At 32.5% G+C, this 27735-nt stretch overlaps 6 protein-coding genes and 1 long non-coding RNA gene across 7 annotated transcripts in view; all 7 read right to left on the reverse strand.

Moving 5' to 3' along the window:
• The window catches only part of LOC149490773 (uncharacterized), an 819148-nt gene that overhangs the window by 205475 nt on the left and 585938 nt on the right, over window positions 1-27735 (reverse strand). The window lies entirely within an intron of this gene.
• LOC149490790 (cathepsin L-like proteinase) lies at window positions 76-818 on the reverse strand. Its single transcript, XM_089709857.1, has 3 exons — window positions 608-818; window positions 375-501; window positions 76-271 (listed from the first exon to the last, which is right to left on the reverse strand). The coding sequence occupies exons 1-3, from the start codon at window positions 816-818 to the stop codon at window positions 76-78; spliced, it is 534 nt and encodes a 177-aa protein (XP_089565983.1).
• LOC149490791 (cathepsin L-like proteinase) lies at window positions 3435-5973 on the reverse strand. Its single transcript, XM_089709869.1, has 5 exons — window positions 5529-5973; window positions 5151-5277; window positions 4293-4474; window positions 3883-3993; window positions 3435-3568 (listed from the first exon to the last, which is right to left on the reverse strand). The coding sequence occupies exons 1-5, from the start codon at window positions 5971-5973 to the stop codon at window positions 3435-3437; spliced, it is 999 nt and encodes a 332-aa protein (XP_089565995.1).
• On the reverse strand, window positions 10102-13402 carry LOC149490792 (uncharacterized). Its single transcript, XM_089711244.1, has 5 exons — window positions 12961-13402; window positions 12135-12261; window positions 11352-11527; window positions 10936-11049; window positions 10102-10238 (listed from the first exon to the last, which is right to left on the reverse strand). Exons 1-5 carry the CDS (start codon window positions 13400-13402, stop codon window positions 10102-10104), a joined length of 996 nt encoding a protein of 331 aa, XP_089567370.1.
• LOC149490793 (cathepsin L-like proteinase) lies at window positions 14677-16697 on the reverse strand. Its single transcript, XM_089709879.1, has 5 exons — window positions 16472-16697; window positions 16078-16204; window positions 15465-15643; window positions 15213-15332; window positions 14677-14810 (listed from the first exon to the last, which is right to left on the reverse strand). Exons 1-5 carry the CDS (start codon window positions 16695-16697, stop codon window positions 14677-14679), a joined length of 786 nt encoding a protein of 261 aa, XP_089566005.1.
• On the reverse strand, window positions 17418-19475 carry LOC149490794 (cathepsin L-like). The gene is made up of 5 exons (XM_089709891.1): window positions 19034-19475; window positions 18778-18904; window positions 18318-18499; window positions 17770-17880; window positions 17418-17551 (listed from the first exon to the last, which is right to left on the reverse strand). Exons 1-5 carry the CDS (start codon window positions 19473-19475, stop codon window positions 17418-17420), a joined length of 996 nt encoding a protein of 331 aa, XP_089566017.1.
• On the reverse strand, window positions 20296-22407 carry LOC149490795 (cathepsin L-like proteinase). The gene is made up of 5 exons (XM_089711256.1): window positions 21927-22407; window positions 21535-21661; window positions 21028-21209; window positions 20694-20813; window positions 20296-20429 (listed from the first exon to the last, which is right to left on the reverse strand). Exons 1-5 carry the CDS (start codon window positions 22405-22407, stop codon window positions 20296-20298), a joined length of 1044 nt encoding a protein of 347 aa, XP_089567382.1.

Consider the following 27735-nt stretch of genomic DNA (forward strand, 5'->3'; position numbering starts at 1 on the left):
AAAAGTTCGAAACTAAGCGTCATCAAATGATATCAAAAGGCTTCTTTTAATTCGGCCAGATGTTTAATAAACGTCTTAAAGTATCACACCGATAGATAAGGGTCCACGATTAGCCACAGCATCTTTAAGATCATCATCGCCAGATACACCAAGCGGACTGCCACCAGTTACTCTTGCTACTATTCTATCTCTCTGCGTCCTACATTGGCCCTTTACAGCTTCATAACGATAATCTTCTTCACGCATAGATCCTCCTTGTTCAGCTAAAGCCCTAAAAAATAGATTCTCTTAGTCCCAATTAAAAATAAAGCATGAAATATTTTTCTCTAAATTATAAATACTTCATTAGTTAGAATTAAATAGTGGGTACTTACTGAAATACATTGTGCGGAATTCCTCCATTTTTACAGCTACCTTGCGGTTCGCAGTCAAAACCTTGCTGAACGGACAGACTTATCGCTTGTGTATTATGATTTTTTGCGTATTGGCCTTCAACATTACCTGATAACAAAAAAAAATATCTTTTTTTATTCTATCAAACATTATCCATAACAGGTGCAAGTTATTCTTTCGTCTTGTACATGTAAGAAGATAAAAAAATTCATACCAGTAGCACTAAATGCAAAGCAAGACCCGCAATGTTGTTGATTTTTAACAGGACTAACATATCCAGAGTCACGCCAATCCAAAGCATCCGGTGCCTTAATTCCACTTGGATTGTATACAGTTATATCATCAGTAATATTGTTAGCATTAAAACCCAAATAAAATTGAGAAAATTCTTCAAAAGTCAAATCAGTAAATGCGTTAATTCCCATTGAGATATACATATATGGAGACGACACCGCCTACATCACTTATGTTCCGCTCAACATACGCCACATGACGTATGTTGAGCGGTTTTTTTTTAATGGTTTTAAAGTGAAACGCATCAAATATGCCTTCGTGTGTGTTACGATATTGCACAAATAATACAAATAATACGGAAAAGTGCAAAGGAATAACTTTCATCGGTAAGTACCTAACTAGATAATAATTTTTTAAACTTAGTTAGAGCAAAAAAATGGCGCACAGATTTTGTTCGTGGTGTCTCCTCCATACGTAGTAATATTATCTCAATGTTAATTCCAAACATTTTGGTCCCCTTTTCTTCATTCCACTCGTTTATGTCCTGTAGATTTTGTTTGAAAACTTTGAAGTGATATTCGATTCTATCATCGTATTGTTTTTCATACTTTTGAATAAATTGGTTAAATATTGCTTTCGCATTATTTAAATCATAATAATCTTGGTCCAAGAGATTGTAATTCGAAGTAAATACAGAAGTCAAAGTAGACAGAATACAAAATAAGAGAAACATTGCTGCTACACAACTGTGAATAATTTCTTTTTACTTTCTTTTATAATAATTATCGCCATAAAAAGTAATATTCCAACAATGATAAATATGGAAAAGCACATATGTATTTATAAAAAAAAACATTATGGTATGGAAAAAATCTATTTTGATTTATTCTTTACATGATAAAATGTTATTATATATCCATATTATAATTTTGCAGCAGGTATGTAAGTTTATTTATTTTTTCGACCGCCTCCTTGGTACAGTGGTTGACGCGTGAGCGTAGAACCGAGGGGTCCTGGGTTCGATTCTCGGTGGAGACGAAGAAAAAAAAATGTCTCGGTCTGGCAGGACACAGAAGGCTGATCACCTACTTGTCCCTAAAGAAAATCGATCAGTGAAACAGATGTATGAATAATGCATCTGCCCCTTACCCCACTACGGGGACACGGGACTTCACCATATGTAAGTTTATTACTCAAGAGGTAAATATCGATTATGTTATTACAAAGCCATGTCATGTTCAAAATTATTTTTTTCTCACAAATACATAATTTAGAGAAAATCTCATTCAACAAAATGCAAAACAATGAAATGGGCACTATCACTTTTTTCATTTCTCATTTCACATGTCGACCGTTAATGCTAATAAACAATTGAATCAATGAATGAATACTCTTTATTGTACATCTATCTTTAATATATATAAATCTCTTGTCACAATGTTTGTCCTCAATGGACTCCTAAACCACTTAACCGATTATAATAAAATTCGCATACCATGTGCAGTTCGATCCAACTTGAGAGATAGGACAGTTTAAACATGTAGGTACCACGGGCGAAGTCGGGGCGGACTACTAGTAGAAATATAGTTGTTGTGTTGTGTATGTACATGATTGCGATAGCTACGTATAGTAGAGCTGTACAAAGAGCGGTTTTATCGCTCGTGAGCGATTTCGTCGATTTCTCGTGATAAACATAGTAAGCAAATTAAAGAGCAGAGTATGTAATAAAAGGAAATAATAAAGAGTATGGAGAAAGAGTATATTGTAATGAATGAAATTAAATTGAAATATTTTCAGTAGAAAATATCAAAATTTTACAGGGTTATCTAAAAGTTAAAATCATGACAATAAAGATAGATAATATAGTTAGTTTTAAAGCATTTATTATTTTGGTATTCTTGCTAATAAAATTATTAGATTGTTTCCTGAATCCAAATATGGCGTCTTACTCCTTTATCATTAAAAGTATTATAGGATGGTAAATTAATTATAATTAGGGTAAGTACCTATTTTATTTTTTCGCTTATATAATATAACAATTATATAATCGTGTGTAATTTTTATGCTAAGCAATCACAGTCACACATAATGTAACCTTCGACCATTGGGTCATCCAATGGGATGTATTCGCTATGAAATAACTTCAGCTATACATTTTTGTACTGCCGCCGGTGACCGGTCGTACTGGAAATCCTTGAGGGAGGCCTTTGTCCAGCAGTGGACGTCCCACGGCTGAAGCGACGAAAAGTTTAAACATTAACAGGGTTTAGAGGTCTGGTTTAAAATAATTGAAGAATTTAAGACTTAGCAAATAACTGCTACGAGATAACACATAAAAAACAATTTGAGACTAGCTTTCCGCCCGCGGCTTCGCCCGTTTTGTCTAAAAACTAATAAATTATATACTTAAACCTTCCTCTTGAATCACTCTATCTAAAAACAAAAAACAACAAAAAACCGCATCAAAATCCGTTGCGTAGTTTTAAAGATTTAAGCATACATAGGGACATAGGAACAGAAAAAGCGGCTTTATTTTATACTATGTAGTGAATTATCTAATTACCTATTTGTTTAATTCTTACATAAACTTTGTACAATTACAATAAATATGTATAGGAAAAGGATGTATAGGAGGATGTATAGGAGAAAGGAAACGTTATTAATTCAACCAAAAATGTAAATAAAACTGAAACAAGATTTATTTAATTCATTTATTCTTTATTACTTTTACGTGATAATGTAACACTACCAAATTACAAGTTAAAACAATTAACATATCACTATAGCTATTTCTTCCAGACAACCAGCTATTCAACAGTCGCGCTAGCTGCATAATCTCCAATGTTACACGCATGCTGCCCCATCACCATGCGGTAGTAGCCCTGGTCACCCCACGTGGTGCCCCAGGAGTTCTTCAAGAGCCAATAGTCGTCTATACCATCTGGAAGAGAAAATTAATTATATTGATATATTTTCTATAGCTGCTTAAGAAAATCATTTTTTTTTTTATTTATTTTGGGATTTCGTACAAGAATAAGATGTCAATCCCATTCTAACTTAAAATTTGAAAGTGTTATTAGATAATTTATTGCCATTTTTTGTTCTCGACTAAATTAATACGTATGTTAAACACATTTTTTCGACTGTAAGTTTCATGATCTTTATATTTTGAAACCAGATTGTAACTTATTATTATTTTATACAACTAATAATTTATTTAACATGATTATACTTTTATTTAATGACTGTGTTTACCGTTTCCATATCCAATGAGAAGAACAGCATGTGGACCTTCTTGACAAGAAGTCATTGGTTTAAAGACGGATTTCCCTCGCAAAAGCATGAATTCTCGGTTTACCCCTATGACTGCAACAATTTTTTTTAGATTTAATTAATTAAAATAATACAAAAAGCCTCTCACATTCTTCTTACACATTTACACATTTAATAATAAATTTTCACAGTTACAACATCTCACAGAGCAGTTTTCGGAACCATTGTTGTTTTATAATTTTTACAGAAGCAATGCGAATAATGTTCACATAAATTGAAAATTCAGGATTCTTTATAAACTCATCTTATGTGTATATTCACCGAGCCAATATCTACTTATTTAATTTGTGGCAATATTATATTATCGTTATAAGTTTTTTAACAAGACCTACCAACTGAAAGCGGTCCATATTGAACCAACGCGTCCTTTAAGCCAGCTTCATCCGATATCTGCAGTTGTTGACCACCTGTAACCCTGGCTGCTATTCTGCTTCCATCTACTCTGCATTGACCTTGAACACCTGCATACGGATATTCCTCTTCTCTCATAGACCCACCTTCCGCAGCCAGACTACTGTTATGTTTGATAGAAAATTAGTATTAATTAGTAGTGAATATTGACCACCTCCTCGGTACAGTGGTTGAGGCGTGAGCGTAGAACCGAGGGGTCCTGGGTTCGATTCCCGGTGGAGACGAAAAAAAAAATGTCTCGGTCTGGCAGGACACAGAAGGCTGATCACCTACTTGTCCCTAAAGAAAAATCGATCAGTGAAACAGATGTATGAATAATACATCTGCCCCCTACCCCACTACGGGGACACGGGACTTCACTTTTTAGTAGTGAATATTGCCATTATATTGTCGTTCTAAAACTGAAATTTTCTGATTCTTTTTATGAAATTTGGTTCTAATACGTTCGATTTTTCATTCATAAATGTAATTTTATATTTTAGTATTTTTTTTTAGAAATTAAAGATTTTTAACGGATTTTAAACGCGATTTATTCATAATATTATTTTCCCGACGTTTCGAACACTTAACAGCGAGAGTGGGCACGGGGAGACTCAAACACTAGAAAATATATATTTTTTTTTTAATTTAGCTACTATTTCATTTTTATAATTTCTAAAGTAATCTATACAACTGATCGAAATTCATCATTATTAATAAGTTTTATCACACTGAGTTACGGAATTTTATTTCCAAATACTTAAACGACATCGTCCTGAGAAAATTAACCAGACACTTACTTGAAAACATTGTGGGGCCAGCCCCCATAACAGCCATGACTTGTACGATCACAATCAACTATTTGCTGTTCAGATAAACTGATCGCTTTAGTGTTGTGAACTTTGGCATATTGTCCTTCTATGTTACCTGAAAAAGGATGGATATGGTTTATTACTCATGGATCATCTCTAAAATCGTCATTTATTTTATATTTATTTCAGTTTCCATACGGCTATAAACTGGGCACCTTCATAAAGAGAGCATATTCCTACTAAAAAGGCCGGAAACATACTTACAATGTATCTGGCATTTTGGGTGCATATTATGTGCGACGTGGAGCACTTACCTGTATATAAAAAAGCTCTACACAAGATAATTTGATAATATTTCGTGCTCACCAATAGAACTAAATGCATAACAGGATCCACAGCGTTTTTGGTCTTTAATTTCAGTCACATATCCGATTTTTCGATAATCTAATGAATCTGGTCCTTTCAATCCAGAAGGTACATATTTAACTGCATTTTCATAAGTTACATTGCCTCTTATACCCAAATAATAGTCAGAAAATTCTTTAAATGTCAAATCGGTGAATTGTGTGATTCCGTATGATTTAACTTTACTTTTTTCATTTAACTCGTTGATTTTTGCCAAATTCTGTTTAAACACTTCAAAACGATAATCACTTTTGTAATTTTCATTATCTTTGTTGAATTTTCTATTGAATTGTTCAAAAATTGCTTCAGCGTTGTTTAAATCATAATAATCTTGATCCAATAAATCAAATTCTGAAGTTAAAACTTCAGCAGCAAATATAGTAAGTACACATATAATAGAGAACATTGTTATGCTTTTCTGTGTTCATTTTGAGTGTTCTTACATATATAATGTTTGTATCAGTAATTTTTAGAATGTTTGGTTGAGTGACAGTATAAGAATTCATGTAAAATATGTTTCGAGTTATCTAATATGAAAATAATTTTAATAATTGGCATTTAACATTTGAATAGCAGTAAATTGTTAAATAGTTAAATTTCCATTCCGATGTAATCGCTTTTTATTTTATAGGATTTTTGAGTTGCAAAATTTGAGCTTTTGTGCAAGCAAATAAAACAACACCTATGTATAAAAAAATTTACAGGTCTCATTTTAGATGCTTAAAACGCATATTATATCTAACTAGATAAAAATGTTTGTTCCTTCATTTACCTACGTAGGTAAGTACTTTATTCACAACTAACCATACGCCCGCGGCTTTGCCCGCGTAGTCTAAGAAGCATATCCTATATCTTTTCTCAGGTCTCAAGCTAGCATCTTTTTACCAATATTAACCAAAACCGGTTCAGTCCTTTAGGCGGGAAGATGAAGAAGACAGACAGAGTTACTTCCGTAATTAAATTTAAAAAATGAATAATCGTAAATAGGGACATTGAGTGAACACTGACCAGATACAGGTTTTCATATGTCTTTGTTTTGCATACCCGGCTGACCAGGGTAGAAATACAAGAGCTACATGCGCAGGGGTTGACAGGGCAGCATCTAAGGGTCCGTTCACACAGACCGTCTCGGAGAGGAGAGCAGATTCTTATCACGAACAGTTCCTAGTATATGTAGTAAGGTTTATTTTTGCGTGTGCACTGCTTTTGACATTAAGAATGCTTGAACGCGCTTGGTGTGAAATAATAAGAGGAGCGTACTTTTTCTCGTTCGCGCAGCCGTTCGGCTCCGATGGCATGCGCATCCACTTTCAGATAGCTTCGAGCCGGTCTATGTGAAATAGTTGGCGGCTCCGCTCCAACCAACTCCAAGCGTATACGATCCGGTCTGTGTGAAAAGAAAAATGCGCGACGATGCTCTCCGAGCCGGTCTGTGTGAACGGACCCTTACAGTGTAGGAACCTTCAGGCCGAAGTTTTTCAATTTGCATAGTAGTGAAGCTTGATTGTATCGATTTTGTTTGATAATGATAACATTTATGTTTATTTAAAGAGAACAAAATATGTTACTTAAGCAAATAAAGTGTACAGTTTACAAAAATTAATTTTCATAATTTCTGAGTACGTTTTGTTTAGGTTACACTAGCTTTTCACCCGCGGCTTCGCCCGCATTTCGAAAGAAAAACCCGCATAGTTCCCGTTCCCGTGGGATTTCCGGGAAAAAACCTATCCTATGTGTTAATCCAAGTATTCCTCTATGTGTGCTAAATTTCATTGTAATCGGTTCAGTAATATTTGCGTGAAAGAGTAACAAACACACACATACACATCCTCAAACACTTTCGCATTTATAATATTAGTAGGATAGGATATCTGCCCATGAAAATTATACAACCTAAATCACCTATCATTATGTAAGGATTAATAAATTATTGCTCAAAATTTTAATGTAGCGTAGGTACTCATTATGTTATTTTTTATCTTTCAAGATGATGTTAATAGTCCATTGAATGAGTCCCTCCAAGGGGGGTCTAGAGTGCGTGAGTTAGTAACGTAAGATGTTTCTTCAGAAACATGTCAAGAGTCCCTAGGTAATAAACATACTAAAACCCCGGGACACTAGGAGGAGCCCCGGAGTGGGGGGAGGGGGGAAATGAGTCCATTTTTTCATTTTTCGCTTAAATCTCAAAAACGGTATATGTTAGAGAAAAACTTTCAAGGAAAAGTTGAAAGTCCATAAAATTATCTACAAGTTGTACCTACATCATTTTTTCCTATATCCTACCGTTTCTGAGTTATACGCAGTAAAAAAATGATTTTGGCTCAAACAATTTCCTCATACTACACATCAATCGATCAAAAAATATTTATTTCTTCCAAAAAACTCAAATGTGCATCTTGTGACCGGTACTGATAGATTGCTCTTAATTAGGTCTATAATTGGTAAAATAAACACATTCCTTCATGGAAGCCTTTAGGATGAATCGATTGTCAAAATATTATATTAGTTAGGGCAGTTTGAGTTACTGAACTTGATCTTTTTATTTTTTTCTTCCAAAAAACTCAAAAGTGCAACTTGTGACCGGTACAGATAGATTGCTCATAATTAGGTCTATCATTGATAAAAATACTAGATTCCACCCCGGAGGCGTTTACGGGGAATTGAATTTTATTAGGGTAGTTACGATACTTGAACTTTTTTTTTTTTTTCAAAAAACTCAAAAGTGCAACTTGTGACCGGTACCGATAGATTGCTCATAATTAGGTCTATCATTGATAAAAAAACCAGATTCCACCATGGAGGCGTTTAGGAGGTATTGAATTTTATTAGGGTAGTTACGATACTTGAACTATTTAACTAACTGTCCTAATAAAATTCAATTCTCCGTAAACGCCTCCATGGTGGAATCTGGTATTTTTATCAATGATAGACCTAATTATGAGCAATCTATCGGTACCGGTCACAAGTTGCACTTTTGAGTTTTTTGGAAGGAAAAAAATAAAAAGTTCAAGTATCATAACTACCCTAATAAAATTCAATTCCCCGTAAACGCCTTCGTGGTGGAATCTAGTATTTTTATCAATGATAGACCTAATTATGAGCAATCTATCTGTACCGGTCACAAGTTGCACTTTTGAGTTTTTTGAAAAAAAAAAAAAGTTCAAGTATCGTAACTACCCTAATAAAATTCAATTCCCCGTAAACGCCTCCGGGGTGGAATCTAGTATTTTTATCAATGATAGACCTAATTATGAGCAATCTATCTGTACCGGTCACAAGTTGCACTTTTGAGTTTTTTGGAAGAAAAAAATAAAAAGATCAAGTTCAGTAACTCAAACTACCCTAATATAATATTTTGACAATCGATTCCTCCTAAAGGCTTCCATGAAGGAATGTGTTTATTTTACCAATTATAGACCTAATTAAGAGCAATCTAAAGGTACCGGTCACAAGTTGCACTTTTGAGATTTTTGGAAGAAAAAAAATAAAAAGTTCAAGTATCGTAACTACCCTAATAAAATTCAATTACCCGTAAACGCCTCCGCGGTGGAATCTGGTATTTTTATCAATGATAGACCTAATTATGAGCAATATATCTGTACCGGTCACAAGTTGCACTTTTGAGTTTTTTTGGAAGAAAAAAATAAAAAGATCAAGTTCGGTAGCTCAAACTCCCCTAATATAACATTTTGACAATCGATTCCTCCTAAAGGCTTCCATGGAGGAATGTGTTTATTTTACCAATTATAGACCTAATTAAGAGCAATCTATCAATACCGGTCACAAGTTGCACATTTGAGTTTTTTGGAAGAAATAAATATTTTTTGATCGATTGATGTGTAGTATGGGGAAATTGTTTGAGCCAAAATCATTTTTTACTGCGTATAACTCAGAAACGGTAGGATATAGGAAAAAATGATGTAGGTACAACTGGTAGATAATTTTATGGCCTTTCAACTTTTCCTTGAAAGTTTTTCTCTAACATGTACCGTTTTTGAGATTTAAGCGAAAAATGAAAAAATGGACCCATTTCCCCCCTCCCCCCACTCCGGGGCTCCTCCTAGTGTCCCGGGGTTTTAGTATGTTTATTACCTAGGGACTCTTGACATGTTTCCGAAGAAACATCTTACGTTACTAACTCACGCACTCTAGAACTTTTTATTCAATGGACTATAAGTGTCAATCGATTATTGAAGATAACATTAATTTACGTGCAAATAATTGAAACTAACTTTCACGTAAATTTATTTTTTGTACTATATTCCTTTAGAAATTAATCAGTCAGATAGGAAAAAGGTTTTATTTAAATAAAGAAACATCGTTGTACAGTCATATTTATTCAATGTTTTAAATCTTTTTACCTTTGTACATTATGAATTATGATACTTATTTTTAGACATTAACCATTGACCATAAAACACTTTTAAATCATTTACTTATCCGTTTAATCTCGGAACTTTTAAATATGTCAAATCACTAGAAAACTCCTAAAAACTTAATAACTTTAGGTATTAACATTCACATTAGCAGACATTTATTTTTTTGTGACCTCCGCTAGTGCGACATAAGACCCTACATTGCAGACCCCGAAGCCCCGTAGCAGCCGCATGTACCCCTTGTCCCCCCACATCGTCCCCCAGGAGTTCTTGATGATCCAGTAATCGTCATTCTCTGGAAGGAATATAGCCGAAGTTTTGAGATTCGTGGTTTTTATGACGGATTTTATGTTCAATGGTTGTTGTCAAATGGTTTTCTTAAATTGTGCGATGATATAAGTTCAGTACTCATAAAAAGTTATCAAAAATAAAGTACTATTCTTATCAAGTTTATATACTCATCACTCTATAGAATACTCTATCCTTTATCTAGAAAATAACTGATTTCATTTAGGGCCGATTTTTCAATGCTTGGTTAAAACTTATCCGTCCGTGTATTACACGATAATATTAAAATGTCACGTAAACTGTAAAATACGGGCAATTAGAATACGTTTTTAAAATGGTAGTTTTATACATTATTCGACGAATAAGTTTTAACCAAGGATTGAAAAATCAGCCCTTATTAGAATACATTTTGTACATTGATTATTCCTGAAAAGATACGTCGATATAAAAGCCGGCGCTGAATCAGATGCTGATAGGAAATCTGCCCATTACAATATCCATTATAGTGAGTAAGATTATAATAGTGCAAAATTTATTTGTCTAACGATTATAGAGATTATAAAAATTCTCACAATCCGTTACTCTAAAGTCTCATAGTCCTATGAAACGTAAGGCCAATCCAACAGAGGTCACTTGCAATACCATTTTCAAGACTATATCGACATTATAAATAGTAAAATAACTATAAAAATAAACTAATATACCTTGTCCATAACCAACCAATAGTACCGCGTGGTTGTTGGGTGCAGTACCACAGTCAACAGGTCTGTAAACCCGCCCAACTTTTATGTGCGACATTCTATGTGTGAAAAGCATTGCTGAAATATGTTTTAAATTTGTTAGGTTAATATCGATACTTACAACATTATCATATTATTTCCAGTATGAAAAGATGAGCAGTGTGCAAAAAATTATTCTATAAAAATAAAGAGTCAGAATTATGTTAAAACATTTAAATAGTTAATTATTTTTTAAATTTGTTTTTCATGTGTCAATAATGACGTATTAACCGACCACTTTCTTTTAAATTTCGATAAACTTATATTTCGTAAATGATTTTTACTGATGAAAATAATTACTTTTCCTCTTTTTAACTGTAATGAAGGTCTAAAATGTTTACCAATTGAAAGTGGTCCATAACTAGCCACAGCCTCTTTCAAGTCTTCTTCGTCCAAATCTTTAAACACCGTGTATCTATTCACTTTTAATACTGTTTTCCTGTCATTTGTTTTGCAGAAGCCCTGACGCTGTACGTATGGATAGTCTCGCGCAAGCATCACGCCTTCCTGAAGGGAACTGAGAAGATATGAGAAGATATTCTAATTATTATTAATTTTCATTTATGAATTGTTTTCATAAGGACTGACAAATTAGACAAGTTGGCGATCTATAATTTTTTATGAAGCCTGCACATATTAATAATAAAATATTATAGCAAGTCAAATGCAAATGCAGCAACAAAACCAAAGAAATAGACAACAATAAAAACCATTATGTAGAGTATGATCTCAATCCTATATTTAGAAAATAAACGACATAATTTGTTTTATTTCCCAATTTTATTATTAACCTTTTGAAGTGAATCTTCGTTAGGCGCGTTGAAAGAAAAATTTCAAGGTCGCGTCATGGCAATGCTGTCACGTCATGGCGTAAGGCGACGATTTTGGTATCTTTGAATATAACCAAAGAAGTTTAAGTTCTAACATGCGTGCTCGGCACTTTCTTTTTTATTCATAAAAAGAAAGTGCTTCAAGATTAGGAGGGTCTACACAAATTGAGTTGCCTCGTGAAGCTTGCTGCGCGAAGCAGCTCGGTCCGTGTGTACCTACGTGGCTCAACCGTGGAAAATAACTATTATTCTCTTATAACGCCTACTATTAACGTCTCCTTGGAACTAAACTACCTGAATACATTATGAGGACATCCACCATTGCAACCAAAGTCTTCATCATCACAGTCAAGTGCTTGCTGCTCAGAGAGAATTAACGGCTTTGTATGATACTTCATTGCATACCGGCTCTCAATGTGGGCTAAAAAAGTTAAATACATTTATTATCTTAGGAGTGTATAACTTTTTGCGTTCTAAATACTGATTATATATTAACACTAGCTTTCCGCCCGCGGCTTCGCCCGCGTTCTCAAAGAAAAACCCGCATAGTTCCCGTTCCCGTGGGATTTCCGGGATAAAACCTATGCTATGTGTTTATCCAAGTTACCCTCTATATGTGTGCTAAATTTCATGCAAATACATCCAAGGAATAAAAAGTTTCATACAAACTTCTATCCCCTATTTTACCCCTTTAGGGGATGAATTTTCTAAATTCTTAGGGGACGCCTACGTTATGACATCTACCTGCATGCCAAATTTCAGCCCGATACGTCCAGCGGTTTGGGCTGTGCGTTGATAGATCACTATATCAGTAACCTTTGAGTTTTATATATATAGATTTCAATGATTAACAGCTACTTAATGTTTTCTAAGATAGGTTAAAAGTATCTTGGACTGAAGTGTAGAATGATTTGCTTATATTATGTTTCATCATTTATTATTTAATCATATTATGTATGATATGATATTATGACTCTGGTAGAGATGAATTAATATCTATATTAGCTAGTACCATCTTTACTAAAAAGAATATTATCTTTATTGTATTTAAACATACTTAATTATTAAATGGATTTGATACACCATCCCGTTTAAATGTACAGATTAAATTTATATTTACCTATAGCACTAAAAGCATAACAGGATCCACATTTACTTTGTTGTTTTACCGGTGATACAACGCCGTGTTTACGCCAATCCACATCTTCAGGGGCTTTATAGAACATATTACTCATAAACTGAACTGTTTCCACATTACTGATGTTGCCGTTGAAACCGAAATACTTATCTGAGATCTCTTCAAATGTAAGGTCTGAAAATTCTTGCAAACCATACGTTCCTGGGTCTTCAGTATTCCATTCATTTAATTTCTTTAACGTATCTTTAAATACGTTTATGCGATAATAATATTCTTCTAGTGTGTATATTTTCTCATATTTTTCTATAAACTGTTCAAAAATAGACGCTACATTATCAACTTCGAAATAATCTTGATTCAATAAATTGTAATTTGCAAACACTCCTGGCGAAACCAGTGTAAATAATAACAATATGGAAAACATTATGATAATGATTGGACGCGATATGCCTTGGCTTTTTCTTTATATACCATTGAAGAAATTTCGATTGTTTACATAAAATGTATTGATAAGTTAAGAATGCTATGCTTTCCATGTTGTATATCACATATAGAGGTATTTATTTGCACGTGTTACAACAACGAATTTGTGGCATTTCTTAGAAAATGTAAATAATACCTATGCATCGAAAAAATTTTGGTTATTCTCGGCTTGCATCTAAAACATTAAACATGCTTACTTTATTACTTTTAAAGGAATTTATTTCTTTATCTGTATGTTTTCCCATCTTTCATAGATCTCTGGAATATGGTTATACTTATAAATAAGTATAACCATAATATTTTTATGCTATTGCATAGCTTCTACCGCGGGCCTTGAGCGCGGGGACCGAAAAGAGAAATTCCGTAACGAAAAAACCTCACACTCCCCACTCCGACGGGCTCGGAGGTGTAGCTTGAAGGCATAGCATGCAATAGCTTTACCGCGGCAGTCCCCGAGTGCCACACGTCGTTTTTTTTATTTGTTACATAAGAAATTATGTTGACAGCGGCCACTACTACTAGATAATAATAATATTATTTATCTAGTTATCAGAATATTTGGCAAACTAATGGTTATTTTTTAACAATCGGTGCATAATTTGTTTCTGTTTGATAAATAAAACCTGGTGAACGGTAAAGATCACAACCAAATATACATAAATTTTCACGTTAGATGGTATCTAGGGTATAACTGTAGCTACATATTACAAAAACCATAACTATAAAATAAGCGGTGGGTACTTAGGTAGGTATTTTTAGTTTTATTATTTCCAATTATTACAAAATGCAAAATTTTAACAGTTTTGAAACTCAGTATTTTAAACGCTTGGATTATAATGAAATTACGATTTTAAAAGGCACTAAGATAAGAGATTATAAAACAATCTGGCCTCACAATCTATGATAAAATTTATCATGTTCCATTGCAATATGTGTTGTTGTTCCTAGCTAGAATATTGTTCCTATTCTATGATTTTTTCAAGTGAAGTTTTACTATGTATCATTTATGTGATTATATATTGCTATCAGCCATTATTTGATCATCGTAAATCAATAAATATCTATCTATATGTACTTTAAATAATAAAACAAACACGAGCAATTTTTAAACTTTTTTATTGTACTTCTACTCAAAGTTATAGACACAAAATATCTCCAAAACACAAAATAGTCGCTTCTTTAATTCTAGCTCCGTATTGCTAATCGTCATTCTGTTTAATCGACTTCGGCCATAGCAGCATACCGTCCTATATAACACGCTTCAGATCCCCTCACTATACGCATGTACCCTCTATCCGCCCAATGCGTGCCCCAGGAGTTCTTGATTATCCAGTAGTCGTCGTCGTTATCTATAAAATATATTATTATACATAAGAAGAAGATGTTTTAGTACTATAAGAAACTTTTTTTCGAATAGAAGGTTACATGATTAAAAATTATAGCCTGTCTGTCTGTTTAGTCTTCGTATCAACTGATAGGTTTACTTGGGAAGACGTCCTGCTTTAAAAATTCGAGTCACAGGCAATCTGCACAATATGACTGACCTTATACAAAGAACTTTTGGATACACACACACAGTACCTATCAGGAACCAAAACGCTAACATGCCAATTCAAGCTTAGCTTAGTGTACGAGAAGCTAGTGAACAAAATATGAGCTGATGAAGATGTTAAGCCACCAAGACTGTTGTTTTTTTCATTTATTAAAACAAAAACCCATTAAATAAATAAATAAATTGGCATATTCTTCACCTCTTCCATATCCGACTATGAGAACAGCGTGGTTGACATAATTCTCCGTACAGTCGTCGTCAGCGGGCTTGTAAACTTTTCCTGTTGTTATGTGACGCATTTTTTCCGTGAATAACATACCTAGAAAACTTACAAAATTAATATCAAACATTTTTAAAATAAAAAGTCTATAAAAAGAAAGAGTTCTTTAAAATCTTTTATACTCATGTGAAGCAAATACTTTTCAGTTCTTATACAATAGTATTCAAATACCAATTGATATAGGCCCCTGGTTTGCTACTGCGTCTTTCAAATCTTCTTCTGAGATATCGAAAAAGTGTTTGCCTCCCGTAACATTGACTGCTATTTTGCTATTGTCAGTCATGCAGTCTCCTTGCTTGTTTTCGTAAGGATAATCGTCCGCTCGCATTAGGCCCTTTTCTTTTAGGTAGCTAAAACGATTTCAATATTGTATTTATTTCGCACTTTCAATTCTATGAATTAAAAATGTAGAGACTACAACACTGTGCTACAACGCCTTTACTATACCGACTTTTATATAAGTAAGTGAAAAATATCCTAATCATAAGGATAAAGATTAAAGACACAGTGAAGTTAAATCAGTAGGCAAACTGCGCCCTGGTTAGTATAGTGGGAGTCTGTCATAGTTCCGATCCTGGATACGCGTATACGCATTCCCTACTATATTATATGTATAAACCAATATCAGAATTTGCAAATGATGGAGAAGATTTTTTATTTAAATACATAGTATGTATAATTCTATGCGGCATACTGAGTGTTGAACGCATAGGTACTATGTTATTCTCTAATCTTACACATATAGATAAAAAATTCAACTTTTGAGTAATGCAAAACATATTACTTAAAGACTTGGTGAGGGAGTCCTCCGAAACAACCCCCATCATACGGATCACAGTCCAGTACTTGCTGTTCTGATAAACTGATCGCTGTTGTATTGTGCTTTTTGGCGTATATTCCTTCAATGTGACCTGTAAAAATCGTTAAATTAGCTATTTTAAAATTTGAGGATTAAGAAAAAACTGATTTTAATGTTACTTATAAAATAAAATTCTTAGCAAATATTACGATCATGGTGTTTACAAAAAAATGCCATAGTAAGTACTTGCCAGCGAATTGAATTGACTATTTTACTTACAATTTGACCAATCATGTTGTATATCAATTCACAACAAACAAAATCTATAAGCGATATAATAAATATAGTTCTGTCCAATTTATTTAATAACATTACTTACCAACAGCACTAAAAATATAACAAGAGCCACATGTAAACTGGCTTTTCACCGGTGTAACGTAGCCAAAATCTCTCCAATCTATATATTTAGGTGCATCATTGCATCCTTTCCTCTGATATTTAGGTGCTCCGTCACTTGTTTTAGTATCAAAATTAATATTAAAGCCCATATACGTTTTAGATACTTCTTCAAATGTCAGGTCAGAAAACCCGTTTATTCCATACATTCCTGGATTTTCTTTGTTCCATTTATTAAGATTTAGCAAGGTCTCCTTAAAAACACCTAAGCGGTAATTATATTCTTTTGGTGAGTATTTCCTTTCGTACCTTTCGATAAACTGTTCAAAGATTGTGGATATTTTGTTGATATCATAATGATCTTGCTCCAGTAATTCATATTTAGACCAAACTTCTGCCGTGAATGTCAATGAGAGGAATAATATTAAAATCATCTTGGTGATGGTTCAAACGTCACTAAGTAAAGTTTTAACGATACATTTTAATTTATAACATTTTAAAGAAATTTCGAACGTTCCTGTACTAACGATAAACATGGAATGTTAACATTGCTTAGAAATAATGAACATAAAATTATTTATCATAAAATAGCGATAAAACTAAATTTGATTATTTATTTTACTTTAAAATATATTCTAGGCATAATAAAAGCCTAATATTAAATTGGACGGGACGGGAACGGGAAACAATTACCACCAGTTTACTAAATGGCATTACTTTGTTTTAATTTTGATTAATCTACATTCAAGAAATTATTAGCTCATATGGAAAACAAAAACGAAGAAGAGGAGAAAATTAAAAAGATAATAAGAATCAACCACTTATTTATTAATACTATTGAAATGACCATATCTCAGATTATAATAGATACAAGAAAAACATAATAATATCTCAGATTATATTAAATATGTACTATAATATAACAATTACTATTCGACGTTCGCCATTGCAACGTAAGAGCCAATATCACAAGCACCAATGCCCCGCCTCAAACGCATGTATCCTCTGTCACACCAATTACGTCCCCAGGAATTCTTGATGATCCAATAATCTTCATCATTGTCTGAAATACACATTTGCACAAATATAATAATTATTCATAATACTTAGGTACCATCACTCCATCAGACAGAAGATATTTATGCAATAAATGCCAGCGAAATTAGTCAAAACGCAAAGGTGACTGACTGATCTTTCAACGCACAGCTCAAACTATTGGATAAATCGGGCTAAAATTTGGTAAATAGATAGTTAAAACATATAATGTGTAAACAAAGTTACCTCTTCCATATCCCACTAATAATACTGCATGCTTTCCAATATCTTTGCCGCCATAAGGTGTAAAAACCTTACTAGACTTGAACTCTCTAAATTCTTCTGTGATGTTAAGAGCTAAAAATCAATAGAAGTTATATTTAAAGCACCATGTATTCTTACCTATATTAAGACAATATGTCAGCATATTAAAATTTTAAAAATAATACATGTGGTCTGCTTTTTAAAATCACAAATTTCACAAACAAAGCTAAAAAATTTTATAGTCTTATACTATCTGATGATATTTATAATAAACTAGGTTTCCGCCCGCGGCTTCGCCCGCGCAGTCAAAGAAAACCCTGCATAGTTCCCGTTGCCGTGCGATTTCCGGGATTGCGTTATTGTCCCGGGATAAAAAGTAGCCTATGACCATTCTCGGGTATCAAAATATCTCCATACCAAATTTCATCAAAATTGGTTCAGTAGTTTAGGCGTGATTGAGTAACAGACAGAGTTACTTTCGCATTTATAATATTAGTAGGTATGGATATTCATCAGTGGTTGATACATACCAATTGACAGAGGTCCGTAAGTAGCTACTGCGTATTTAAGCATATCTTCACTTAGGGATCCTGCGAAGTTGAGCCCGTTAACTTTAACAACTATTTCGCTTCTATTCAGTCTACAATATAACTTTTCGTGGACGTATGTATATCTTTGCTGTGGCATTAAACCTCCTTGTAAAGCTAAAGAACTGAAATGTTAGTGTTAAATACGATGATGAAAAATTAAATAAAAAAATATTATAATATAAACAAAAAAAAATACGTGTGGCAATCGAGGACTGCCGCGGTAAAGCTATTGCATAACATGGCATCGCTGCGCCGGTTAGAGTGGGGGTGTTAGGTTTTTTCGTTACGGAATTTTTACATTCGGTCGCCGCGCTCAAAGTCTGAGATAAAAGCTATGCAATAGCTTAAAAATTAGCTACTAAAAGACATTTTTAATTAATCAGACGAATAAACTAGTTACATGATCACGTTGCTTGGTAGTCCACCTGTACATCCACAATCGAAGTTATCACAATCAAGTGCCTGTTGTTCGGATAGAATAACCTGATTAGAATGGTGCTTCATCGCAAATTGACTTTCAATGTGTGCTAAAAACATAAAATTATTATTGATATTACAAAGTTTAATAATTTTGACATCACAGACCACAGAGCTCGAAAACTTTCACATGTCTGAAAATTAGTTCCCTATATTTAATTTATAGTTAAAGTTCATACCAACAGCACTGAAAACATAACAAGAACCACAAGTGTGTTGATGCTTGACAGGAGTAACTACGCCTTCGTCTCGCCAATCCAAGAATTCTGGGATTCGAGATCTTCCTATTTCATCTTTTTCCAAATTTACAGCATCACTACTAAAATTTCCTTCAATCCCCAGATACTTTTGGGAAAACTCCTCATTCGTAAGATCCGAGAACTCGTTCAAGCCATACATTCCTGGATTTTTTTCGTTCCATTCGTTGATTTTGCTCAATCTGAATTTGAAAAGCTCTAAACGATGTGCGTATTCGTCGTCATCGTATTCCTTGTTATATTTATCCATATACTCTTGGAATATGTATTCAACGTAATCTAAGTCATAGTAATTTTGATCTAGAAAATAATACTTTGTGAAGACTTCGGTAGATAAAGCGAAGAGTAGAAGAATACGAAACATTGTGAATAGTTGATCAAATCACTTCCTGTTGTTATAGAGTATTGTCTATAGCTTATATACTAGGAGAAATATTTAGCTAACGCTCGTAAAAAGGATAATAACAATTTTGGTATGGCACAGTTGTACAATGACGTCAATGAAAATTGTATGTCGATGACGATTAAGGTATGCAATACCGTGTAATGGACCATATACATTAAGATAGACTTTTATAGTAAATTTTTGACCATTATAAATATCAAGTTATAATTTGGCTTCATTTGAATGCTGTAGATGAATTAAGAATATATAAATAAATCAAGGACCGGTCCTAAAAATTTAACAAAGTTGTAATAGGTTATTAAGTTTTAAAGGCTTGTATAGAAATACAAACACAAAACATTTTGGGTGATTTATTTAAATTGAATTAGTTACATTATCTATTAATTTTGTCATATTATATTGAAGTAATGTACCTACTTAATACAATAACATTATAAAGTAACCCTTAAAAGCAATAAAAATAATATAAAATAAAGACATTCCATGCACAATTCATAAAATAAATCTTGAATATATAGTTTTAATATTATGGAGGATCCTACGATATGAACGACGATGTTAAGGTAAGACATTTATGTTAAGATGTTAGAAATTTTAAAATAACTATTTTCCATAATACATATTACAAATATTGAGTAACAGTTACAATAATTATATATACGTCGTTAGAAAAACTTGTATAAGGGACGAATATATTTACTATATCGAAATAGAAAATAGGACAATTAAAGAAGTACACAATCGATCAAGCAAGTATTTTATTTATATTTAAAAAAATTCAACTGATTTCTGGAAGGCTAATCAGAAGGCCAATATTACAGGCTTTAGAACCTCTGATTATACGCATGTAACCCCTATCGCCCCAGTGCGTTCCCCAGGAGTTCTTTAAGATCCAGTAATCATCGTCGTTTTCTGTAAAAACAAGATTTAATGTACACAAATGTAATATTACCTCAAATCATAGTTTATTTAACTATTTATTTTTCTATCATTATCATTGAGGACTTTCAATAAAATGGTGAATCGTGGAATGCTATCGACCAATAAAATGAAAAGGAATTTTTAAGCTTGAAAAATAAGTTTACTGGTTTCATTTTTACCATTTCGTTGTGTCGCCTTATTAGCGTGAAAGACCGAAAAATAAATATGTTTGCAAAATATAATATACATAGCTACCTCTTCCATATCCCACTATAAGTACCTCCGCGTTAAATGCATATTTGTGTTTTTGGCAATCGTCAGGTTTGTAAACTTTTCCAGTTTTTATGTGTCTCATCTTTTCAGTAAAAATTATACCTAGAATATTAAATAAATAGATTTTTACCAATGAACCAGTTAAATGAACATTTACTGTCTTACCACAAAATACTTAAGACAGGTTTAACTTTAAGTGCGGGTTCTCTTGTCGTATTTCACATAGACAACTAAGTGACAGATCCCTGGTTTAAAGTAAGATTGTGTTTAAATTATTTTGTGGCAATACCATTATTATTTAAATAAAAAATTCTACTTGTCGTTAAAGGTCCAACTTCAGCTACAAACATCGTCATAATATCTTCGGGCATTCTGAAGGCCATTAAAGCTTTGCTGACATTAACAACCGATTTACTTTCCTCAAACATGCAGTCACCTGTTTTTGCTTCATATGGATAATCCATTTCTCGCATTAAGCCCTTTTGCTTTTTGACTGACCTAAAATCAATTATTTATTTTCATTAAAATCTTAATTAATATTCACTTGGTGATTCTTATTTCTCTTATCTGTTCAAGACGACTTTAATTCTATATCTACGTTATACATTGTTCTATTGTAAATACAATGAAATCTTCTTTTTCTTTAATAAGGCCACTTAATTTTTCCATCATCATAATGCTTTAAATAAAATACAAAAAACCTAAACAGATTACCCATCAAAACCGTAGCTTTTGAATGTATATGTACAGACAGACATAACATTTTACACTTTCTGGAATAAAAGTTAAAACTTCATTATTTAATGTAGTAGTTAATAGTTACGCCATTGCATAAACTGCCAATCCACCGTAGCATCCACCGTCGTAAGTATCGCAATCTAATATTTGTTGTACAGAGAGACTTATTGCTGTTGTATTGTGCTTTAATGCGTATTGACCTTCTATGCTACCTGCAAAATATAAAAAAAGAACAGTTTACTCGTCATCACATTATCAGTCTATTATGTTCTCACTGTTGGAGCACGGGCCTCCCATAAGGAATCAAGCCGTAATCCACTACCCTGGCCAAGTGCGGGTTGGTAGATGCCACATATCGTCGAACTTTTGATTCTTCGACATGTCAGCTACTTCACGACGTTTTCCTTCACCGATCAAACGTTCGATTTGAAGGTTCTGCAAAACATTAGTGTGCCAAAATATCTAGTAATCACTTACCAATAGCACTGAAAGCATACGTTGAACGACAGTTTAACTTTGCTCTTACTGGCGTTACTGCGCCGTAGTCTCGCCAATCAATATGTGTTATATTACGCTCGTTAATAAAACGATTCACATCTATTGGCATTTTTATTTCTTCCACATTGTTATCACTCGGAATGTTACTTGCATAACGGAGTGGGCCAAGATGTTTTTGGACAAATTCTTCTTCAGTAAGATCAGTAAATTCATTATCACCATAAACCCCAGGATCATTTTTGTTCCATTTATTTAATTTTATCAAATTCTCCTTTAATACATCTCTTCGAAGCTTATATTCCTCACCTACATATTGTTTGCCATATTTATCGATATACTGCTTAAATATATCATCAATTTTATCGACATCATAATAGTTCTGATTCAATAAATTATACTTCACAGCAAAACTTTCGCAAATAAACGCAAATGATATGAAAATAAGGAAAATCATTTTCATAACGTGTTCTTTAATTAAGTAATATGTGGTAATAGTTTGCTTGTGGTTATCATTTATTTATAAGCTTAAAGACATTTCAGTTGTTTACATAAAAGTTAGAGATAAGTTTGGAATGACATATTTGCTACGATATTTCAAGTATTACTTTTACATTTTATTGAAGCAAATACTTATATTATTTGAACTATAAGTAATCATTATTAGACACGGTTGAAATTGAGGCAAAACTGAGTGGATTTGGAGCGCAAAGATGATATTTCAAAGGCTATTGAAATCGACTATTATGAGAAAAGAACGGTTTAAGTGATAGAAGATCAAAAAGTTTATGAATATAATATGGAGAACTTACTATGTAATCGTACGCCAATAAAATGATAAGATAAAGGTATAATTTTGTGCTAAAACTTTAAGCTCATATGAAAACCCCGATGAAATCTAATTAAAGCACACATCAATTTTGTCCCGCCAATGACGAATATCGTACTAACAATACCCACAATTATATTTTCAAGGGCAAATTATTTTTCTACCAACCTCAGTTGCACTGCACGTAATGCCAAATTATTATGTACATACTTTTGACGAAGCGATTATATGAAGACCGACTATATATCTAGATGCGTATGCATGTATGTATGTATATAATATATACATACATACATGACGTATATATTATATATGTATCATCTAGGCGTTATTTACGTTGTCGTAGTAAAAATACTACCTAGCACTCTAAAACTTGGACCACGCCAACACGCCGTGGGCGCGGCGAAACTTAAATTCGAAATCTTTGAGATTCAAATCGCCACAAACGACGTTAAGCGGTAGCCAGTTGGATTTCAAAGGAGTTCAAGATGTTACGAGTAGGTACGTTCAATACGCAGCTTTATGTACCACGGAATTACTTGCGAGCCAGTTTGATGCTTATGTGGTGGGGATTAAGGCTATTGTGCTGTAGCTATGATAATATATCAAAGGCTGTGTTGATTTATTGTAATTTCCTCCTTAAACGTGAGTATAGAGGTATAGAGGATTACCTACTTTTTTTCTGTCCTACGTTCTAGCAATCTGTAATGAACAAAATTACGAAAATATTTTTTTTTTGTGTCAAATATGAACTGGCAAATAGTGAATAACATTGTGGTATATTACATTCGGTATATTGAGAAAACGACAGAATTCAAAGATCATGAATATGATCATCGCAATTTAGAAATACTTCAATGTAATATTTTTGTAAATTAATGAATTATTTGTAATTTCCAATCGTACCAATCTATTCAACAGATATTATCAATAAACATATTTCAAAACTCAACCCGTACCCAAACAAAACAAAAGCAAAAACATACATGCAAATAAACACTTAGGTAATGGAAATCGTTTGTAGGGGCAATGCAAAAAGTAAAGCAGGTTGTGTACGACCCCCCCGGGAGACTCGGTTATACCACAGTTGGTTACTACAGCTACTATTATGATGACGAATATGTTAAGCCGTCTAATCTAAAGAAATTAGTTAAAGACACTAATAACGGTAAACAAAGTAAAATATATTGTGAGCCTAAGAAAGGTACGCTGCCCTACTATTGGTCTAGAAATCGTAATTGCACTCATACCAAAGACATAGTTTCTAATTCCAACAATATTATAGATAAAGAAATAACAAATGTTAGAAATAAGTTTTTTCGCGTATAAAGACACTCCTACAAATTTTAAAATTTTACATCAAAATATTGCTAGCATTTTATCAAAAAAGGAAATTTTAGAATTAACGATAAATGAATTAAAACTTGTTGATTGCTATCCAGATGTTATTTGCCTTACTGAGACATTTTTAAAAAAAGGGTGTGAATGTTTTTTCAAAATAAATAATTATATTATGGCAACATGCTTCTGCCGTGAAAAGAAGCGCGGTGGATCTTGTATCTTACTAAGAAATAACTTACATTTTAAAGATCTATCATTTCTTAATCAATATGCTTCACAGAATGTATTTGAAGTATGTGGGGTAGAGATTCCAAGCATAAAATTAATTATTATTTGTATATATCGAACACCTTTATCAGATCCGTATTCGTTTTTAAATAGACTTGACCGACTGTTACATGACTTAAATTTAAAATATAACTCAAAAACAAAATTTGTTCTTACAGGAGATTTAAATATTAACACCTTAAGGAAAGGGAAAGTTACTGATGACTTTAAGCATTTGATGCGAAACTTTAATTTAAACATCCATATTAATGTTCCAACTAGAAATACTGCCTGTATAGATCACATATTAAGCAATATGCCTCTGCATCCGTTTTGCCTCTTTATTTGTCAGATCACGAGACAGCACAATTGATAAGTTTTCCAACAAACATCATAAAACATCTCCCTACACCTCATTACATTTTTAAAAGAGATTATAATCAAACTAATATAAAAAAATTTAGGGAATGTCTGAGTAATCTCTCCTGGGCAAATGTTTGTGAAGAGTTGGATTTTAACGCATCATTTAATTCATTTCACGAACACTTCTGCCTTTTTTATAACCTGTGCTTTCCATATATTAAAATTAAATTGAAAAGTAGCTGCACAATACCTAAAAATTGGATCAGTAAGGGTCTAAGAAAAAGTTGCAAAACAAAGCGTTTACTACGATGCAATTATTATAAAGTAAAAAATGCAGCAAATAAAATTAGATACCTCAAATACTCGAATGTATTGAAAAAATGTATTTATAAATCAAAAAAATTAGCTAATATAAAATTTATACATAACAGTTCTAATACTACTAAAGCAGTTTGGAAAGTAATAAAAAATGAAGTTGCGGATCAAAATAACATAGATTTCATAGATAAAATTACATACAACAATACTACAATTACAGACCCTACACATATTGCTAATACATTTAATACACATTATATAGATTCAATTACGACCCTGACAAATCGCAATGTTATGGTACATGAAAGTAATATTAGTTTAAATACAAACACTATGTTTCTTAATCCCATGACGACTAATGAAGTAAAGATGATAGTAAACTCTTTGAAGACGACTAGCTCTGTAGGTTATGATGGATTGACTACTAAAGTGATAAAGTCATGTATCGATGAAATTCTAGATGTTCTTACCTATCTTATAAACGTCTCCTTTTCATTGGGGATTTTTCCAGAAGCGTTAAAGAAATCTATAGTAAAGCCGTTATTTAAAAAAGGCAACAAACATGACGTAAATAACTATCGACCTATTACTTTGGTACCCATTCTATCAAAAATCTTTGAAAAGTGTATGCATAAAAGACTAGTTAATTTTTGTGATAAATTTAATATTATTGCTAAAGATCAGTATGCGTTTCAGAAAAATAAATCAACTACATTGGCTATATATTCCCTGATGGATAAAGTTTTAGGCAGCATTAATCAAAACAAATTAACTACAGCTCTTTTCTTTGACCTTTCCGAAGCGTTCGACTTCGTGTCACACTATAAACTATTAAAAAAACTAGAATCGTACGGTATAAGAGGGCAAACGCTTCACTGGATAAGATCTTACCTTCAAAATAGGCAGCAGTGTGTAACAATTTCTGAAGTAAATAAAAACGATGAAATAACGCATTATTTTTCTGACTACGAAATAATAAAATATGGCGTACCGCAAGGCAGTGTACTTGGTCCAATTCTTTTTGTATTATATGTAAATGACATAGTTAATATAACAAATCACAAGTGCATCTTATTTGCTGACGACATTTCTTTAATTGTAACTTCTGACAAAAATAATATACATGACCACATAAATGACATTAATTATAGTATTGACAACATAATAAAATGGCTTGACATTAATGATTTGAAAATAAATTTGGACAAAACAAATTTTTTACAATTTAATAAATTTAACTTTGACATTCCTAAAATACAAGCAAAAAATGAAATAAAGTTTCTAGGTGTGACAATAGATACAAATATAGACTGGAAACTACATATAGAAAATGTGTGTAGTAGATTAAATAAATTTGTTTATGCATTAAGGCAAGTAAGAAGGGTTACAAACTTAAAAACCGCACTTACTTCTTATTACGCTTACGTGGAATCTGTTTTGCGTTATGGCCTTGTTATCTGGGGCAATAGTACCGATATAACAAGAGCATTTCTGGCTCAAAAGAGATGTATACGGGCCTTATGTGGTATGAGATCGGATCAGTCCTGTAAGCCGATATTTAAAAAACTTTGTCTGCTGCCATTGCCATCTCTTTACATTTATGATATGTGCGTGTTTGTGACTAAGCATATGTATCTTTATAAAAAGGCAAGTGATTTAAATAGCCGTAGTCGCAGAGATCCAAGTAAACTAATTTTAAAAGATAATCCTAGATTAAAAAAATATAATAAAAACTGTCTTTGTATGAGTGTAAAAATATATAATAAAGTGCCAGCTAAATTAAAAAACTTAGATACTAAATTATTTTTTAAAGAACTTCATAAATGGCTTCAACAGAAATGTTTTTATAGTGTTAAAGAATATCTAAACTCGTAATTAACATTGTCTACTTGCGTCTTAATATTGATTTTGTAATAATGTATGTAATTTTTGTAATGAATATGAATGAATTGTGAAATATTAATTATAATAATGTGAATGAATAACAAATGAATTGATTTTAATAAAATAAAATTAAGAAGACATAATATAAAATGTATATTGTATATCTAATGTAAAATGTATTTGCATGCCGTTGAATAACGGCTAAACATGCTGAAGTAATGTATCTTATTCTTAACACCTGTGTATACCATGTTTACTTGCAAATAAACGATTTATTTATTTATTTATTTATTTACGGCAAGTCGGTGTGTGTGAATAATTCGGGGTTCCAAATGCAGTTTGGTAACGGTAGTCACTTTTTACGCTATTGGAAGTATGTTTTTTTTAATTTAAAATGATAAACACGAGTATATTTCAAGCAAAATTGGGTACTTACATAGATTTTTTTTTATTTTTTCGTTATATTTCTGATCAAATTAATTATGCAACATAATATTAGTCTATACTTTTCGGTATAAGTTGTGATCTAAAATATATTGTTTATAGTAAGTGCCAACATACGACAATATGTATATTTATTAGTTATTTAATTATTCCCAGAAGGACATTATTCAAAAATAGGAAAAATAATTATAAAAGAATGAACTCCAAATCCCAGCAGTGCTGGTACTAAAAATTCTTTTTTATTTCGTCAACACGCAATCGGCGTAAGCCGTGCGACCGCAATATTTAATTCAAGAGCCAACACAAATGACAAAACCCTATTCGTGTTTTTATCTTTAAATAAAT

The sequence above is a fragment of the Colias philodice genome, chromosome 2 (assembly GCF_061535455.1).
Source record: "Colias philodice isolate Cphi_HAF_F1 chromosome 2, ilColPhil1 Martin Lab GWU primary, whole genome shotgun sequence".
Taxonomy (NCBI): domain Eukaryota; kingdom Metazoa; phylum Arthropoda; class Insecta; order Lepidoptera; family Pieridae; genus Colias; species Colias philodice.